Source organism: Grus americana, chromosome Z (assembly GCF_028858705.1).
Source record: "Grus americana isolate bGruAme1 chromosome Z, bGruAme1.mat, whole genome shotgun sequence".
In the NCBI taxonomy this organism is placed as follows: Eukaryota; Metazoa; Chordata; class Aves; order Gruiformes; family Gruidae; genus Grus; species Grus americana.
This window is the reverse complement of record NC_072891.1, coordinates 46,689,849-46,707,688: the sequence shown is the minus strand read 5'-3', so window position 1 is coordinate 46,707,688 and position 17,840 is coordinate 46,689,849. Positions and strand designations below refer to the sequence as shown.

The 17,840-nt window shown below is 40.2% G+C and overlaps 1 protein-coding gene across 7 annotated transcripts in view; it reads left to right on the top strand.

Moving 5' to 3' along the window:
* Nucleotides 1-17,840, top strand: part of PTCH1 (patched 1) — a 74,869-nt gene that overhangs the window by 16,724 nt on the left and 40,305 nt on the right. For all 7 annotated transcript variants that reach the window (XM_054810915.1, XM_054810920.1, XM_054810919.1 and 4 more), the window contains 5 exons: nt 12,679-12,868; nt 14,172-14,241; nt 14,354-14,445; nt 15,872-16,070; nt 16,714-16,835. In XM_054810915.1, the coding sequence (XP_054666890.1) occupies nt 12,679-12,868; nt 14,172-14,241; nt 14,354-14,445; nt 15,872-16,070; nt 16,714-16,835 (673 nt within the window). The remainder of the gene's footprint in view (nt 1-12,678; nt 12,869-14,171; nt 14,242-14,353; nt 14,446-15,871; nt 16,071-16,713; nt 16,836-17,840) is intronic.

Sequence of the window (17,840 nt, the reverse complement as noted above, 5' to 3'; positions counted from 1 at the left end):
GATATTTTTAAGGCACATGTGCAGTGTTGTACACCCATATACCTGAAGCTGGAACTGAGCCCTTGAAATGTAATACAGTCTTCATTTACTAACAGTAAGATAAATTAAAAGAAACAGCCTTCTCGTTTACAAGCCTGATGCATTTCTGCTTTTCAGTCAGTAACCAAAAGCTAAGTGCAACAAACTAGAAATGAGCACTGTTTAGTCAAGTTGTATGATTTTTTTTCCCCCCCTTAAATCATTGCTTAAGGGCTTCTGGCCCCTAGCTCAGGAATCCTGCCCAAAAATGCCAGATGTATTACACAGTCAAGTATTGCAATGTAAATAGTGTTCTGTGCCACGAGAGCAGGGTGGTCCATCTCCTAGTTAAAAAAAAAAAACCACAGAAGAAAAGGGAAAAATCCACACTCTCTGAAATAAGCACAGTAGTTGCAGTGTTATTTGTGTTTTTGGCTGCACAACCAGTATTTTGGAGCTGAAGAACACAGATAAATTAGTGTTTTGGACTGGCGGATAATAATAACTGAAACTGAGATGCTAGAAAGCAAGATGTGTCTTGGCTGAGGCTGCTTAATTTAGTCAAACAGGCATGTAATAAGTAAAATACTAAAGTAAAGGCCATTGCTGACAGGCAAAACCTGTTACTTTACCTTACTGTGAACAGCAGTCTCATGTGCATGGAAGCAGAGTGGACAAAGGATGGGAAGCAGGGAAGGCAGAGGCATAGGGTTCTTCTCGACCTCATGCTGTGTGATGGAAAGACTGGGTGTGTTACTGCACCTTCTGAGTATAAACATTGCTGAGCTGTTCTTGGTTTTAATTAAATACCCTTTGCTGTATATTAACAGTGACTTACCTTCCAGCGTGCTTATCTTCTTCAGATGTGGTAGTGGATATAGGAGGTTTATTTGCACATTTTTCCATTTTGTGTACGAACATGTCATTTCATAACATTTAAAACTAGTTGAAAGGAGATTCCACAAATCTGACCTGAAAGGAAATTGCCAAGGGTGATGCAGTAATCAGATTTACGTTTGGGTTATCTGACAAATCTGTGAATTGCCATAGCTTCCTTGGGTGTGTGCAGAGGGGAAAGAGGTTATAGGAACTTATTTGTATGTGATAAACTGTATTTAAATAGCTCCAGGAATGTAATCCCAATGCAGATCTTAGTGTAGTCTCCTCAGTGAGATACTTAGAAGAAAAATAAGTTTTAGGAACTCATCTAAACCTCTCCCTTCTTGCTGACACTATGATAATACTGAAAAAAACTCCCCTATCCATTACAACTTTAAATTTTTCTTCCTGAGTTACCTTCTCTGTAATGGTAAAAAAAAGTATACAGGTCCTTAAAAAAGGTACTTGCTGCACTAGTTTTCCTGGAGAGTATTTCCTGTGCATTTATCGTATTTGCCTCTCAACATGGATCTGATTCTGATTTCATTTACACCAGTCTTACTCTACAGACTGCTTGAGGAGTTCTCCATACTCAGAAAAGAAGCCCTTGCTCTTTAGAAGCGGATTCTGTTTAAGTGGTAGGTAATAGAAAATACAATATTCTGGTGCAAATTATTAAGGTCAAGAAACAAAACTAAAACTTGTTTAGTGTGACTTCCAATTGTAGATAAAAGCTAGCAACTTGAGAGAATTGTGATCAGGTGTAAACATGTATTAACTGCTCTTTCTAGAGATTTGGGGAAATAGGATGACCTTTTTAATTCTTTTTTCTTTTTTTTTTCCTCCTTTTTTTTTTTTTAAATAGGCTACAGTTTCACATGGCTTGCAAAAGAAATCTTTCTCCCTTTTTGTTTCCCACACCAATTGATTTATCATTTTGCTTGCAAGCAGACTTAGAATGTTAGGGCAGGAACACACTCACTTTTTTCTCGTAACTTTTTTGTTGCGGACCGAAACCAGTTGACTTGAATAAATTTTTCTGTGGTCTGAATGAAGCCAGCAACGTGGAAAAATCTTGCCATTCAGAGCCGTCTGAATGTACATTTCAGCCACACAGTAAGCTGTATTGGTAGGCAGTGGACTGCTAAATACAACCATTTTTCGCAGCAGAGAGTTAGACAGGTGATTAGCATAATTAGCACAGAGTAGGCTATACATATGGTAATGTTAAGTGTGTAAATGCCAGCTGCGGTGTAAAATTTATGTCAGGGGTCGACAGGGCTGTGCGAAAGTATTGTGTTACAGCTGCAGGTCAAAGCCTCCATTGCTTTACCCCCTTTTCTCTTGTTGGTGAATGCACTAAACAGAAGAGAAAGACGGACAGAAATATAACAGATAAGGCTTTGATTGAACAGTCTCGTTCTGTGCAAGAGGGACTGCTCTTAAAAAACCCAGAAAACCCCAAAAACTACGCACATGCATGCAAAACAAAAGTTCCCCTCTTTCACTGTAGATTTTTATTTTGCCGGTTACAAAAGTGCTGCTGTCTTTGGGCGATGCCATTATGATGGGGTGAGGGGAGTATTTGGGAGGGAAGTATGAGGTTGGTAATTGTGCTTTAAGGAGCAAAAACAAACAAAAACCTTTAATTCACCTTCTGCATTCCAACCCACTTTTTTTTTTTTTTAATGTCTCTGTTACTTACTGCACTTAGGGGGCTAGGAATTAAATAGTCTTGAAGGTGACAGCATTATATGTAGTAAAATCTCAACAGTGCAACAATCTTCAAGCTGCATGACTGGTTTTAGACTAAGTGCCAAAAGTTCCTCTGTGGTTTTGTGTGTGGGTTGCTACACTTATTCCCCAGGTTCCTCCCACCTCCTAAACCACTGAATTCTTTATAAATTAAAAATGACTAATACAGGTTTCTTGTTTTAAAGGAGCACAGCGTCTAAGGGTACACATCTTTTTAAACAGCTGACAGGGAAATCTGTAAATGTCTTTGTTGCCATAAACTGTTCATTCATATATTTCACTTGCAATTTTTTTTCCCTCTTTTGTATTTTTTTTGTAGTCGGCTATAAGGAGTGGTGGTGTTGACAGAATATAGTTCACACCACACTGACCTTGTGATGAAACTTCCTCACAGCCGCAGGGGGTCCTTATGAATCAGCCCCTAATCCAGCTAATCCCGCTCGCAACAAAATCATGAAAGTGGCTCACAGCGATGTGTTTCCCTGCACAGATGCAGTGGGAAGAAGCAGCGCTGGAAATGCATCAGCGCAGCGGCGTGCAGTTCCTCCGGGCCAGGGGCTGCCATTGTGCACGGCCCTGTGCAGGGGCCAGTGCGGGGTGGGGGGACCGGCTGCACTTGGCGCTGGGGGGGCACAAGGGGGTTCCCTTTCTGCCAGGGGGTGAAGGTGCTGGTGGAGAGCGCCGTGAGCACTGGCCGCATCTCCAGGAGGGTTTGAGGAGGTGCCGGCTAATGGCACAGTCTCCCAAAACCTCTCGTGTGCCCGCCACGGCTGCGGCAGGGGTGTGTCTCTGCCGTTCCTAGAGCTTCTAGTAGTTGCTTGTTCCAAGTGAGAACAGACCATTGTTGTAGTCTGGTGGGCTTGGTTGTGAAGTGAAATTACCTGCGTGATCAGAGTAGCCAAAAGTAGAAAATAAAGGTTGTGTTGTGGGCTGTGTTTGGTCATTTGTTTAGCTTTCTTTCCCAGCCCTTTTTGCTTCAGAATAAACTTGGCCATATGGTCACGCTCTCGGAGTGTCTGACGGGAATCTCTGATTGCATCCCACACAAAATGAAATGCGCTCTTTACTGCTTGGTGTGAATAGCAAGCAAACTATGAAAAATGGGCCTCCTGACAGATGCAGCACTGTCTTGGGAGCTGGTGGCCAGTAAGAAATATCGAGGTGGGGGGAGCTGTGACAGGCAGCAGGTTCGGTGCTGGGGGGAGAGCTGACCTGACCTGATTGTGTCCAACAGTGAGAGCAGTTCTGCTTCAGTGCAAAGCCATTCAGAAGGAAGCTGCTTAGGCAACAACAGATGGTACAGCAAGCAGCTGGTAGGGAATACTTAAAAGAAACTGTACCCCGTTTCATAACATGTTCATTCCTTTAGTTTTTCGATGTTAGTTTTGTCATCTCCTAAAAGCACTATTTAGGAAACGGTATCCCCTGAAAGGTTCTGGATGAAGAGTTTTTTCATTGCTGTTTGCTGCTCCTTTAAAAAAATTGCATTCAAATTTTGTGCTACTCCACGTACAGATGAAATTTGTGCTATCCCAGGAGTACAGATGAAAAGACTTAAAAATGCTGCTTTTAACCACACAGGAAAACAATTACATATTTGAGGAAAGGGCACTGAGAGGTTAAATGAAAAGTTGGGCCTAGAGGAAAGCTGACTGCTGTGGAACAACATAGCAAATTGTTTTTAACATATTACCCAGCAGAAGCTCTTATTCAAGTTAAAGTAACTTAAAACAATTATATTCAGCTGTTTTGAAATCCTTAGGTTTAGACCTTGAAGCCCCTTACATACCCTTCTCAGCAGAACTGGAAACTTAGTCACTTCAACATACAATTGAGGATTTTGGCCTGTTACGAAGTGTGCTCAAATGTTTTCTTAAATTACCGAAAAATAAAAATTCAGCTTTGATCCTCAGCGGGTGTGAACTGTTACATGACCATAAACTGTTGGAGAGTTGCAATAATCTGTATTGGCTGTCTATCCTCACTGTAGGCCATCTCCCTCGTTTGTAGGAAAAAGCAGAGCCTAGAGTCCTTTATTCCTTTGCTACTTCAGCCAGAAAATTCAGTAGTTGGGTTTCTCTACCAAAAGCTGTGGCTTAGCTCTGACCTGAAGGGACCACATCTTTGGAAGAAAGGGTAGCTCGCTCTCCATGCCCATTCATTCCTCATGCTCTTTGTTGGGATGGTCAACAAGGATGCCAATTGTGATGGTGGTTTTCTATAATATGGACACCTGCCCACTAGGAAATGGCCTGAGACCACCAACTCATTTCACATAAGCTAGCAAACAGCTGTCAGATGGTAAACAACTTGTGGTCACTATTGTTCCTGGCTGGATTAGAACCAGTGACCCAGAGGTGAACAGCTCGTATCCTGTTACCAAGGACATGTGTTGCAGCTTGGTAAGCAGCTACTGCGTTTTATGTTTAATTGGAAAGTTTGAATTGCATGTACCATTTTTGTGTATTATTGTACATTTCAAAGCTGCTTGCATGATGGGGTGGGTTTTTTTCAGTTTGTGCTGTCAATTTGTTCATTTTGATTGGTGTTTTTTTACTGCACTTTCCCAGTTTCTCAACCCAGAAGGGCACCAAGCAAGAAATGTATCAAAAAAGGTCTATTTTTTTTTTTTAGCAGACTATCTATTTTACCCAATCAGAAATAATATTTTTCTGCCTATGGGCAATAGAGATGCCTACATGTAAAATCAGCTTTTATTTGATTTTTAGAAAGAAAAGGTTTTAGCTCCTAAAATTGCAGGGAAGGTTTCTCACTACAAGCAGAGGCAGCTGTTGTTGGGCTGTCTTCCTGAGTATGCAGACAGCTTTGTGTCCTTGTCACAGCTCTAAACTTTGTCAAACTGTGACAGAATGAAAAGCCATCTTTGATGTGTGTTTTTATTTTTGCTATTCATAATCATGTCAGCATTAATGAAATTTATAACAGCAACACTGGAGTCATCCCCAGCATGTGTGAGAAGTAACTTAACTCATATCATATGATGACTTGGGAGATAAAAAGCAGCCTTTTGAAGTGCTTTGTTGTGGTTGGAGTTTTTTGGTAACTTTTTAAAACTTTTTTGCATTTGTAGGCCACAGTCTTTTATGTTTGCTTTTTTGTTCTTCTTTTTTTAAGCAAAAACAAAGAACGTGGTGTTACCTAATTCTCACTGTGACAGAAGTGGTTGAGATGGTCACGTTGCTTCTAGATTTTTCCTAGAAGTCAGTGGTGCTAAAGAGAGAATGAAGTTGGTTAAATCTTCACATTGGGATGTGATGGTATCTTAGACAGACCGTGTCCTTTTGTTGGACATTATAATGGAGAAGTGCAGAATGCCCCCCTGGACATTGGGAAGGGAGATGGTAGGGTGCAGGCTATCTTAACCTGGGCAGGCACAAACTATCACTATTCCATGTGAGCTATACAAACGCAGATATGCGTATTCAGCAGAGTAAATGCCATGCAAGAAAACCTAGACACAAGACACAACATGGAATTTCTGACTGCCTGTAGTCCAGTGCTGGCATAGATCATGTCTAATGACATGATGATAATTTTTCATTGAGCTGTTGCACAGCCCATTGAACAACCATGTAATCTCTTTAAGACGCTGATTGCTTACCACTGTGTTCTAGTTCTTGTAAGATCATAATTTCTCAATAGATTTTTTTTTGGTAGCTCAATTTTGGTCACTCCCTGTGAAGTCTTTATTTTGCATAGTTAAATAAATGAGCAGAAAAAACTCATTGCAGGTAGCCGAAACTTTTTTATAATGTAATCCCGATGGGCTTCTGAGAGCCATCCTTAGCATCGTTAGAATATCAGATACATCAAATGCATGATGGTGCCTTACAGTCAGTAGTTAATAAATTCAGAGATCGATTGTGTAAACCAATAGCAGTTCTTTACCAGTAGACAGCATTTTAAAAGTTTAAAGAAGTGGATGTGCTAACCAGGATTCTGAGGAAGGTGCTGTCTTCCCTGTTCTTCTGTCAGGATGTTAAATAATACTGTCTGTGTGCAGAAAAACTATATTGTGTTGCTGACAAAGAGCAGCACAGACAGGCTCAAACATCCAAGAGAACACGAAGACAGAACTCCCTAGAGAGCAACAGGAAGCTTTAAATCAAAAGGCCATTATTTTTCTGTGCCCAATAAGAGGGTAATCTTCATATCTGCCAGAGAACTTCAACTCTTTATCTCGGTTTCTTTATAGGAGGTTTCAGTCCTCAGTGAGTAGTACTTGGCTGCAGTGTTTTGTTCTCATGAGGTCTGTGCTCCTTTATTAGTAAAAATGGAAATTGTCATTGGTGTCATTAGGTACTGCCTACTGCTGTATGACAGGTGTGAATACTTCTAATCCCAGCATGCAGTTGGGACAGAGAGGCAAAGCTGTGGCTGACTGTCTTACCTGCGTACCATCATAATGGACTGAAACTAGTTTCATTGGGTAGTTTTTGAGTAACAGCTGTATACGTGTGTAATAGAGATGCACATGGGAATGGCACAAGGAGAAACTGCGTGGGAAGTGGAGTAGAAGGAGGCCCTTAACAGCAGTCAAAGTGGAGGGAGATAGGCTATTTAGGATGCCACAGAGACAAGTATGAAGACAAATACCCTTCCCAGTTCCCATCCCAGCAGGAAGAGGTGCTGAAGGGAGAGAAGGCAAGGCACCTGCAGCTTTCCTTGGCACTTGCCCATTGTGGAGCCCATCACGTAATGGCAGCTGTCTGGTCTCCTTGCAAGTCTGGGCTGTTCTTGTCTTTCTCTGCACACTGCCATGTTTTGGGTTGGTTGGTAAAGGTTGAGTCTCAGGTGAACATATTGGGATTGTAAGAGGTACTAATCTACACGTCTGATTTATCAAAAAGGATCAGCATCTTTTGGAGAGATGAAATGAAAACATTGTTTGTGTGAGGTGTCCCTGACTATTGGAGGTACTGTTTTAGTTGTTGCTATCAAAAGGTTGGGCTGGATTGCTCTAATGCTACACATTTACAGTCCTGGAAAAATGAAAAAGATGATGTAGCTCAAAGCAAGCAAAAGTGTATCTGCCTCCCCACAAGCGCTCAAGTGGAAACACCTTAAGGCCCATAGTCTTCAGGAGAGAGGTTCCCCAGAAAATTTTGCTCTGTTTACTCACCTCAAGCTTGTCATAGGAGACCTCAGGCTCCAAAACTAGTATGTATTTCTGGAAACCTTGGCTTTGGTTTATCAAAGTCTGTCCTCCACACTGGTAGACAAACGTTTTTATCCCAAAGGTTTGGCTCTCAGAAATGTTCGTTTTTTGAGACATCTTGCTCTGTGCTAAGCTACTTGTTGCACAGTTGTGCACAAGGTAACTATTGAATGGTTAACAGAGGTAATGTTCATGTCTGAAAAAAATAACAAAACCTCAGGCTATATGATGCAATTCTAGTAACCTGAAGTGAAACATTGTAAGATATTCTGAAAAAGAAATATTTAATGCCTTTTGAGCAACCAGACAGTAAATTAACAAGGAGTGGTTTTTTGCTATCACTCACAGCTTGACTTGAGATCGATCTCTTAGTGTAGCAGAGGTCAAACTTACTCCTGAGACTACTCAGTGTGGAAGGGACTGCAGTTCCTGGTGATGGATTCCAGAGTTCTTTAAAAGCATGTTAATGTAATGCCATGTAAATTTGGAATGGTAATTTTGAGAAAGGTGTAGCTAAGACAGTGACATTCACAATGGAAATGAGCACATGAGCTGAATGACCCAGTAACTTCAAAATTGTTAGTAAGTCAGTGGAAGGAAATCTCAGAAATTGTGCCAATGAAAACAAATATGGTTTCACTCTTACGTCATTGGAGGTGCATCAGTGTTGTGCAAATGTACAGTAGAGGCAAGCAGTTTTGTTTTTCTAGGTGCTTCTCACTTAAGATGCACCAAAGCATTTTAACATGTGATGACTGAAACACTGGGTCTGTGACCCCGGTGCTTGGTAATGGGATCGAGAGCCTTTCACCTATAGGTCATGGGTTCAGGTCTGACTCAAGTTAAGGATGGCTAAAACTTGTTACCACCTGACAGCTGTTCATTGCTCTTGGGGGAGGGAGACACGGTGGTCCTTACATAGTTCTTCGCAGCCCAGCTTCCATACTGACAGTTACTGCTCTCTTCAGGCCCTTCAGAAGGGCAAAGAATTTAGTACCTTGACCAGCTACTGTTCAAGTCGGTGGGGAAGTTCGGGAGGAGCAGCAGTGTGTTTCACAGTACGGGATGATGACTTGCTCAAGGCAGATCTCACGTGTTCTGACAAAGAGCTAAGAGGGAAGGAAGCCTGTGGATATTGGGGAGGGGGGGAAGGGGAAGACACTTTCTCCTTCTCTGGAAAAAAACCAGTTTTTTAACAAGAATTAATACTCAGCAACAAAGATGCTGTCAGTAAAATTCTCTTGTGTTGAACAATAACCTTCACACATATTCTTGAGAATTAGAAACTGGTATATTAAGTGAGAAAAGGTGCCAGGACTTCGGTGTGGGGGGTTTTTGTTTGTTTGTTTGGTTGGTTGGTTTGTTTGGTTTTTTTTTTTAAATTTGTTAGCTAAATTTTACAGATGGCATAGTATCTCCTTTCTGGTAGGCAGACACCCATAATCTGATGACGCTGCTGGAAGGATACTATACAAAATGTTTCATTTTGTTACCACTGGCCATGAGACAATGTACCGATGTTATTTAAATCAGCATTTTGGCTTGTGGGAATTTGTGCCACCAGCTCAGCCAAATCATAAGGAATCGTGTAATAAAGGACTCGAATGCCATCAAGTGGCTTTTGATATGTTGAAAAAGGAGAGTCATGTGTGGATTTTGTCACCAGAATATTAAAATGAATTAAGTTCTGTTCTTGATATGGAATAAAATGGGAAGTATTGGTACTGTATGCCATACGTACAATTTAAGTCAGTAGCATTTTGAGTGTAAAATGTTGTCGTCACTAAATATAAGAAAACAGAGTCCATAAAGGAAAAACCACAAAACACCAGTGTTTTGTTCATTGGTCTTATTTTCCTTTATATCATTTGTCCTATAGTGTGGAAATCCTATGCTGACTATAATGCAAGGTTGTTTTGGTTTGTTTGTTTTTTCTCACAAGTGTAAAGAATGACTTTCTGCAGATTCTGCAAGTGTTGAGCGTAGTATTGTGTATCTTCAGCACAATGAGGCCAGAGGCTTCAGGTACCTTTCAGGGACATTTTTAGTGGTTTGTCTCCTAGGTTTTTGCACCAGCTGTAGGTAGTCTGGGGGAACAAAAAGACAACAAGAGCACTTGATTTTAAAAAAATGCATATTCAGCTGATTGTGGGGGCTTAAGATCTCTGGATATGGCAGCTCCCAGTGATCTTTGCAAATGTTCAATTAAAATAAAATGTAACTGGTAGAAACTTTTAAAATTATTTTTTGCCTCACCGTTTGCTCTTTATTACTTCTGATACGTTGAAAGGCCACTGATATATCTGCTTGCTTCTGGTCTGTCTGTTTTCACATAATCTGACTTTGGCAGTCAAAGTTTTCCTCTGCAATCTACATTTACAATTTCTTTGTACCTGAGTGTTACGTTGTGCAAAGTATCTACATTTGCCTGTGGAGTTATCTTTACTGTATTTGGCTGAAGAAATGTAAATAACAGACCCATCAAAGAAATAATTAAATGGTGAAATGCCTTAAGAAGAATGCAGAGCGGATTTGCTGCTGGGTTCTGGAACGTGCGCCTGCCTTCTTGGGTGGTTTTGCTATTCCTGTTTCGAATGTTAAAAGGGGAAGAAAACAGCTTCTGTTCTGATGACTGACTTGTGTGATGCAATTTTGATTAGCTAAATCTGCCTTGTTCAGTGAAGTTAATGTGGTTTGACAGGACCTTGATTAGGAAGCAATCATTTCTGTTGATAGTAAACAGTTGGTCACTTTCAGCAGAGATAGGAATGCTGCCCTTTGTCTTGCATGAAGTATGATTTGTTGGTTCAAGTCCTGGTTAAATTCAAAAGGAAAGTGTGGGTGGAATGGGAGAGAATGTAGTACCAGGAGTAGAAGTTTATGGTAGGCTCCACAGCCCTCATAAAATTGGGGCTTTATTGTCTTGGCTGGCATTGAGACACAAGAGAGGGAAAGAGACATTTTGTCTCTGGAAGCACTTGCAGTGTAAAGGACTGCACATGAAAGCTCTGGTTCCAAGACTAGGATAACCCTTACCCCCACCCCATATTCCTGTAAGATGAAGCAAAATTTATTAGCTTATCATAGACTACTGGTTGGTGGAGAAAGATGGCAGCGAGCGTGAACGTGAGCCTGATCGGTTAAAGTATTTTTAGGGTTTAACTCTTGGTAAAAATTAACAGTAGCTTTTTGTTACCGTGCATATGTAGTCTCAATGATTGTATGTTCTCTCACTGTAGTAAGAGGGATGTTAAGAAATTATAAAGGGACTCAATGTGAGGAAGTTGTACTTTGATTTTTAGTTTTTTCTTACTGTGAGCTGGTCACTGTTACTTGGTTTGAAGGAGGTAACGCCACATGTGATAGGCTGAAAAAATGCAGTGTGTTGTGGAAACACTTATTTCTTCAAAGAACTCTTGAACTCGAAATTAAGCAATGCTTTGTGCCAGAATGACTGTATGGTTTAATTGTTGAGGGTCTCATTCTGACAGCTTTATCCATGCAGGGGCCCAGCTTCTTGCCTGGTGGTCCTTTCAGCCCCAGGGGGTTTACGGGTGGGTTGAGGGCCCAAGTGATTGAAAAAGCATGTCCCTGTTCAGGCTTGGGAATGTCATCTCCCACACTGCCAACTGATTACAGATCGGTATGTCGCTATACGGCCTGGGAAGAGATAGATGTACATGCCTCGTTTCTGTTCACACTGTTGCAGAACTAAACTTTGGCAGTAATTCAGATCACCAGTGCCAAGCTGACTAGGACTGAAAAAAATGTAACAAATTAGACCAGGTCTGTAGCTTGGACTTAGCAGAGCCATAAAGGTAATAAATTGTAAGGGATGGAAACAACATGTTGGTGGTGTTCTTGTCCTCCTCGTCTGGACGTGGTCTTGATTCAGCTAATGGGCTGAATTAATTGACCCCGCCTCCCACGTGCATTTGCTAGAGAGACTACGGGGGAGGTTATATAAAGTATATGAACTTTAGCTGAATGCTTTTTTTGTAGGAGGGAAGATAATTTTCCATTCTTACGTAATATTTTCTGGCAAGGCAGATTGAATATGGCTCCCTCTAGAGCCTGTGGACTTCGCAGTCTCCCTCTGCCTTTTTCTTCCCCCCCCCCCCCCTTTTTTTTTCCCACCATGTTTTAATATGGAGCACACTGTTCAGCGCATGGGTTTAAAAACAGATGTGAATGAATGATCTCCTGTATGACAGCATGTTGTGCAGGTATTGGAGCACTGGGGTAAATTAGCTGTAGACAGTCCTTTCTGCTACACTCAAAATTGCATCTCTTTACGTGAACTTGGTATTTTTTCTTTTTTATTTAAGGCTGAAAGAGGTACTTATGCTCACTTACTCTTTCCTTCCCTTTTTTTAAGTGAAGAGAAACATTCTCCTTCTGCCTTTGCCAAATTATTTAGGAGAAGAGTGTAAATTAAAGCCATTTATCTTGAAATGTGCTATTGGAGCAGACTGTTTATACAAGTGTAAGAAATTGTAATATCGTATTTGGTCTGGTCTGCAAGGAAAAGGTTTTTCTTTTTTCTTTCTTTTTTAATTTTTACATATGGGATATTGGTTATAATGTAGAAAACAATGTTTGAGGCTCCAGTTTACACATCAATGTTTTAGTGCAGTGGAGACAATGGTATTTTAATGAAGGATATGTTTTTTGTTGCAGTGTTACTAAAATAAACTTGTTTCTAGTTTTAGAGTTACACAGTGATCAGTTTGAGACAGAATAGTCCATGGACATGGTCAGGTTTTTCTGACTGGAGAGTGCTCATCAAGTGAATCCAGAATAAGCAGGTACTGGCTAATACAAAGCTGTTGATATTTATCCATCAGTTGGTGGACGAGTGAGTCGGGAGTTAAATTACACACGGCAGAAGATTGGAGAAGAGGCCATGTTTAACCCCCAGCTCATGATCCAGACTCCACAGGAAGATGGTGCTAATGTACTAACAACTGAAGCACTCCGACAGCACCTTGACTCTGCGCTTCAGGCCAGCAGAGTACATGTCTATATGTACAACAGGTAAGGGAAAAAGCAAAAGTTTTCTTGATCATCTGTAACAGCTAAAGAGTAGGTACATGCTTCCCTCCATGTGTTTTTAAATGATTAGCACTTCAGAGCCTTAACCTTAGGACTATGTTTTGATTTGAATGTCCTTGGTTTCTGATACTTGATGTTGTGGTGTGATAGCAGTGACAAGTTGGCTTTTAACCAGTTAGATGGGGTAAGTGGTGTTGGAAGAGATTCTGCGAGTGCACCCCTTTGAGCAGTGCTACAGTATCCGGCATTTGTCTCGGTAAAGGAGTGATGCCTGTGCTCTTAAACATAGGACCTTGTGGATGGGATTCCTAATGTTGAAAGTCCTTCCATGTTAGAGTTGAACTCACTGACACCATCATGAGGTGCACATAATGACTGTGAACAGTGGCACAGGTTACTGTCGTTCCAATAGTTTGGATATAAAGGGAAAAGCAGACGTGTGGGAAATGGCAGTGGGTTGAATAATAGTGTTTAACAACATAGACATAATAGAGTTGAACTTCACAGTGTCTGTGTGCACACTGAAGGTTGGGAGTTGCATGTTGTCCAACAACAAAAAAATATTAAAGGTGCACCTTAGGAAGGTACAGGCTTCGGGCTAGTGAGATGTCTGCCTGAAAGGTGGTTCCTCCAGGTTACTGCTTACATGATGATGTGCCAAGGGGTGCTGCCTGCGAGGCATAAAGCCCCCTGTCTTTCAGCACATCTTTTCAACTGATGCCTCAGTGAACTAATGCCAAGGTTCCAATTATCTTTTCCCCAGCTCCTGCCTTGTCTAAGGTGTTAGAAGTCATGGCAGTGGAAGTTGTAACTTAGCTGAAAAAGGAAGGCAGACATCCTAATGGTTTCTTTTCTCCTGCTTGTGTGGGTCAGCTGGGAATATTCTAGTCCTCTGAGCTGGAGCTGGCTTCTCTCTCACTGTGCCACTCAGTGTTACCTTAAGTCACAAGCGTTCTTACTTATACAAAGATGGATTTCTGTCCCTTTAACATGTGTTGACTAGCCTGTACATCCAAAAGCAGCTCCATTATTTGTCATGATTTTTACAAAGAATGTGCGAATAACTGAAGCAAATGTCTAGTCTGTAACTACAAAAAGAAAGGCCTTTGCTTTTTTTGTGAGGTGTAGTATATCTGTGCTGAATAATCTTTGTCTTTCTCAATGATTTGCTGCCTGAAGCCAATATGTGTATGTAAGTTGCAATTTTAAATGTCTGTTACATTTAAAAAATAAGTTTTCAGTAGTTGTGCAAGAAAGAAATACATGTTCTTTATATTTCTTACAGACAGTGGAAATTGGAACACTTGTGTTATAAATCAGGAGAACTCATCACAGAAGCAGGTTACATGGACCAGGTATGTATAGCAGGCATTTAGTTATAAGATTTGTGTATTCTTATGATTCAGTGTATGCTCCTTTGATTATGTTCCAGTGTAACTGTGTTTTTCCCCTTTCTGATTTTGACAGATCATAGAATATCTTTATCCTTGCTTAATTATCACTCCTTTGGACTGCTTCTGGGAGGGAGCAAAGCTACAGTCAGGAACTGCCTATCTATTGTAAGCATGGGTTTTTTATAACTTTCTGCTCTGACTGATTTTAATTCTGTAATTGTGTATGATTTTTCAGTTGCATTCCCATTGTTTATTCCGATGCTGGTTTAACAGAAAAATAAAAGTATAGTGTCTCTACAGAAAATATGCATGGATTTTTTTTTTTCATGGAACAAAGATTTTTTCAGTTTCTAAGAGATGATTTGTAGACATCAATTTAAATCCTATGTTATTTTTCCTGTTCTGCTAGCATGCAAAATGAAATGTAAGTTCTGAATTCAAGCTTTAAGAATTTTATGCCTTTTTTTTTTTCTTAAATAAACTTATTTCTGGTGGGGTTTTTTTGTTTAGGTTTTTTTTCCCATAATATACAAAAACATTGATTGGCTGGGAATTTTATTCCTAAGAAAATTTCTTGGGTTAAATCTCAAGTCTTCCTGAGGAATAAGGAACAAGTACTTTGCTTATGAGATCATTAAAGAAACCATATAGTATCTTTTATGGGTGGCGTCTGAGAGTTTACAAGTGATATTATATGCCTTGAATCCTTTAAAGAGTTAATTGTTAATCTGTGCAGGCATTTTCTGTTAATTATGCAAGAGTTAGCATTTGAGTTATTGTTTCTGTCCTGGTTTGCATGTCTCTGTAAAAGCAATTTGCAATGGCCATCTCCTAACCTTTAGTGTACAGTTTTAGATGGGGAAATAAGGGGGTTTGCGTTTTCTGGTTGGGAGATTCAGAATAATGACTTAAGCCTGGTTAAGCAGATACAGTGTGGTTTGAACCACAGAATAAGGCAGCCAAAAGCCTTTCTAGTCTGTCAACATCACAAATTCAGAAGCGGGGGGTGGGAGACCTGACAGTGATAGTAGTGACAGCCATGGTAGCAGCACAGCTTCATGGTTGATAGTCAAGCTGCCAGGGCATTTGAAGGAGAGCAGTATTGTTATAGATAAACAAAGATCAGCTATATTGATTGATTACATTTGCAAGATGATTATTAGACTAGCAAGAAGTAATCTGATACTATGAGAAAGGCTTTCTTCCCTCAGCCCCTCTCTCTTCTTCCCCTCTCCCCTCCCCCCCACAATTCTTTGAAGCAGCAGTTGGCTGCTTTTTTGTTACTTAGGTGCTTGATGATTTGTTTTGCTTCGCTTGTATTTTTAACCTGTGAATATTCTGTTTTATACAACTACTTTGTAAGATCTGAGTATTTTCGCTAAAATTACAACTGGGCTGCCAGAAAAGTACATAAACAAATCTAATTACAACATGCCTTATATTTTATGAAACAGCCTTACCAGAAAGGGTGTTAGCTTGTAACAGAAAATAACTCAATTATTTGCGCAAACATGAATTTTCAAAGTATGTTTGTTTCGGTACTTCTTTAGTCTTTTGTGTGTGTGTCATTTTCTCCTGGTTTCTCTTGCAGAGGGAAGCCTCCTTTGCAGTGGATCAACTTTGACCCCTTAGAATTCTTGGAAGAGTTAAAGAAAATAAACTACCAAGTGGAGAGCTGGGAAGAAATGCTGAATAAAGCAGAGGTTGGTCATGGTTATATGGATCGACCCTGCCTGAATCCTGCTGATCCCGATTGCCCAATTACAGCTCCCAATAAAAATTCCACCAAAGTAAGTTTGCTTGTCCTTTTGCCTATCTTTTCAAGGAAATCCAGGGCATGGGGGAGGTCAGAGAGGATAGAAGGTGTTATTTTCTTCCAAGCAATATATAGTTTGTATTCTTGAGTGATGTCATTTTTCTGTTGCTGTTATATGCTGTATGCTGTGAGCCCACAGTCATGAACTTTCCTTCATTCTGTGATGCAATGCTTAATCCCGCATATTTAGAGTGAGAGTACAGTTGTCAGCTACCGGCTGGGTGCGGCAACGCGGTGGTGTGGCATTTCAGCAAACCTGATGCCTCAGACAGACATAGCCACTGCTGGAATACAGCTGCTGCTGTACGCTCATACCATGCAGCAAAGCCTTCCTTCAAGTAGCACCAGTTTTGTTGATTTTTTGTGAAGAATTTGAAGTCACGGGCCCTGATTTTATATATCCCTTTATCAATCGCATCAGGCTTTGGAGAAATTGCTGTCTGGTCAACAAGTATCCGGCTGATTTATTCAACTTGATTTGTTGAACACATTTACCTTAGTAGACCTCCTAGGTTGTCTTCAGTATCCATTATTCTAGTACATTGGGTGTTGAATGAGGGTATCAGTTTGTCTAAAGTTATGAAACTGATGAATTTCTTCTTTATAACTTTTTCTAGCCTCTTGATGTAGCGCTTGTTTTGAGTGGTGGATGCTATGGACTGTCAAGAAAATACATGCATTGGCAGGAGGAGTTGATTATAGGTGGTACAGTCAAGAACAGTTCTGGTAAACTTGTCAGGTAAACAAATGCTTAAAGAAAATGTCAAAGTTTTTCTTTGTTAGAGTTTGGGATTTGGGGCACAGGAGGAGGATCATGCAAAATCTACTGCCCTTCATGTGTATTATGAGTCCTAGTTTAGGAGGACATGCCTCAGGAGAAAAGAATTTGAGAGTGATTAGACAGTTGTTTAAATTTAAGAAGGCATCATTGCTTCATAGTATTCACCCAGAATGATAGTGTACGTCACTCAGAAAGAAAGTATTTTCCTGGCAGCTGTGTTGTTTAGAATGTACGTATAAAGCATTGAACAGTGTTAAAAGCACTGAACACATTTGATCTTGTTTTGAAATATGATCAAAGGAAAAAGGGGAAAAAATAATTTGGATAACGTGCTCACTCATTTGACTTATCTCAGAATTTCAAAATCTCCACTGAACTTTTTGTTCAGGATCAATGTAAAGAAAAGTCTGTTTTTATGTCTCTACATCTTGAATTCAGTTTTGAGTAATAAAAAAACTCCTTTTGTTTCAGACTTCTTGAAGAAGTCATGGAACACTGGACTTCAGTGGGAGAAAAACCTGTGAAATAGAACTTTTTTAAAAAATGGAGGCCATACTAAACTAAGTGAAGCATAATTCTTCCATATTTAGTACAGAGAAGTTTTATTAGAACTTTTAACATTAATTTTGACCTTTTTTACATTCACACTAAACATTGATAAGTCTTTCAACAAGTAGCCAGAGATTATATTTTTAGTGAAAAATAAAGCAGTTCCGTAAGCTTCTAAAATTGTTGGATACAGTTGCATACTGTGGAAATTCAGGATGGATAGTTACTGCCGTTGCATACTCCTCACAGCTTGTCAGGCATCAGGAGCTTAATCTGGCATTTCTCTCCAAGGGTCCAAAAAGACCAAGGTCTTCAGATGACTAATTGCCAACAGCATTTACAAGATCTCATGGAAATAACTGTTCCTGTGGCATCCTAACAGTAATCTGTCTATCAATTATGGTATTTACAACT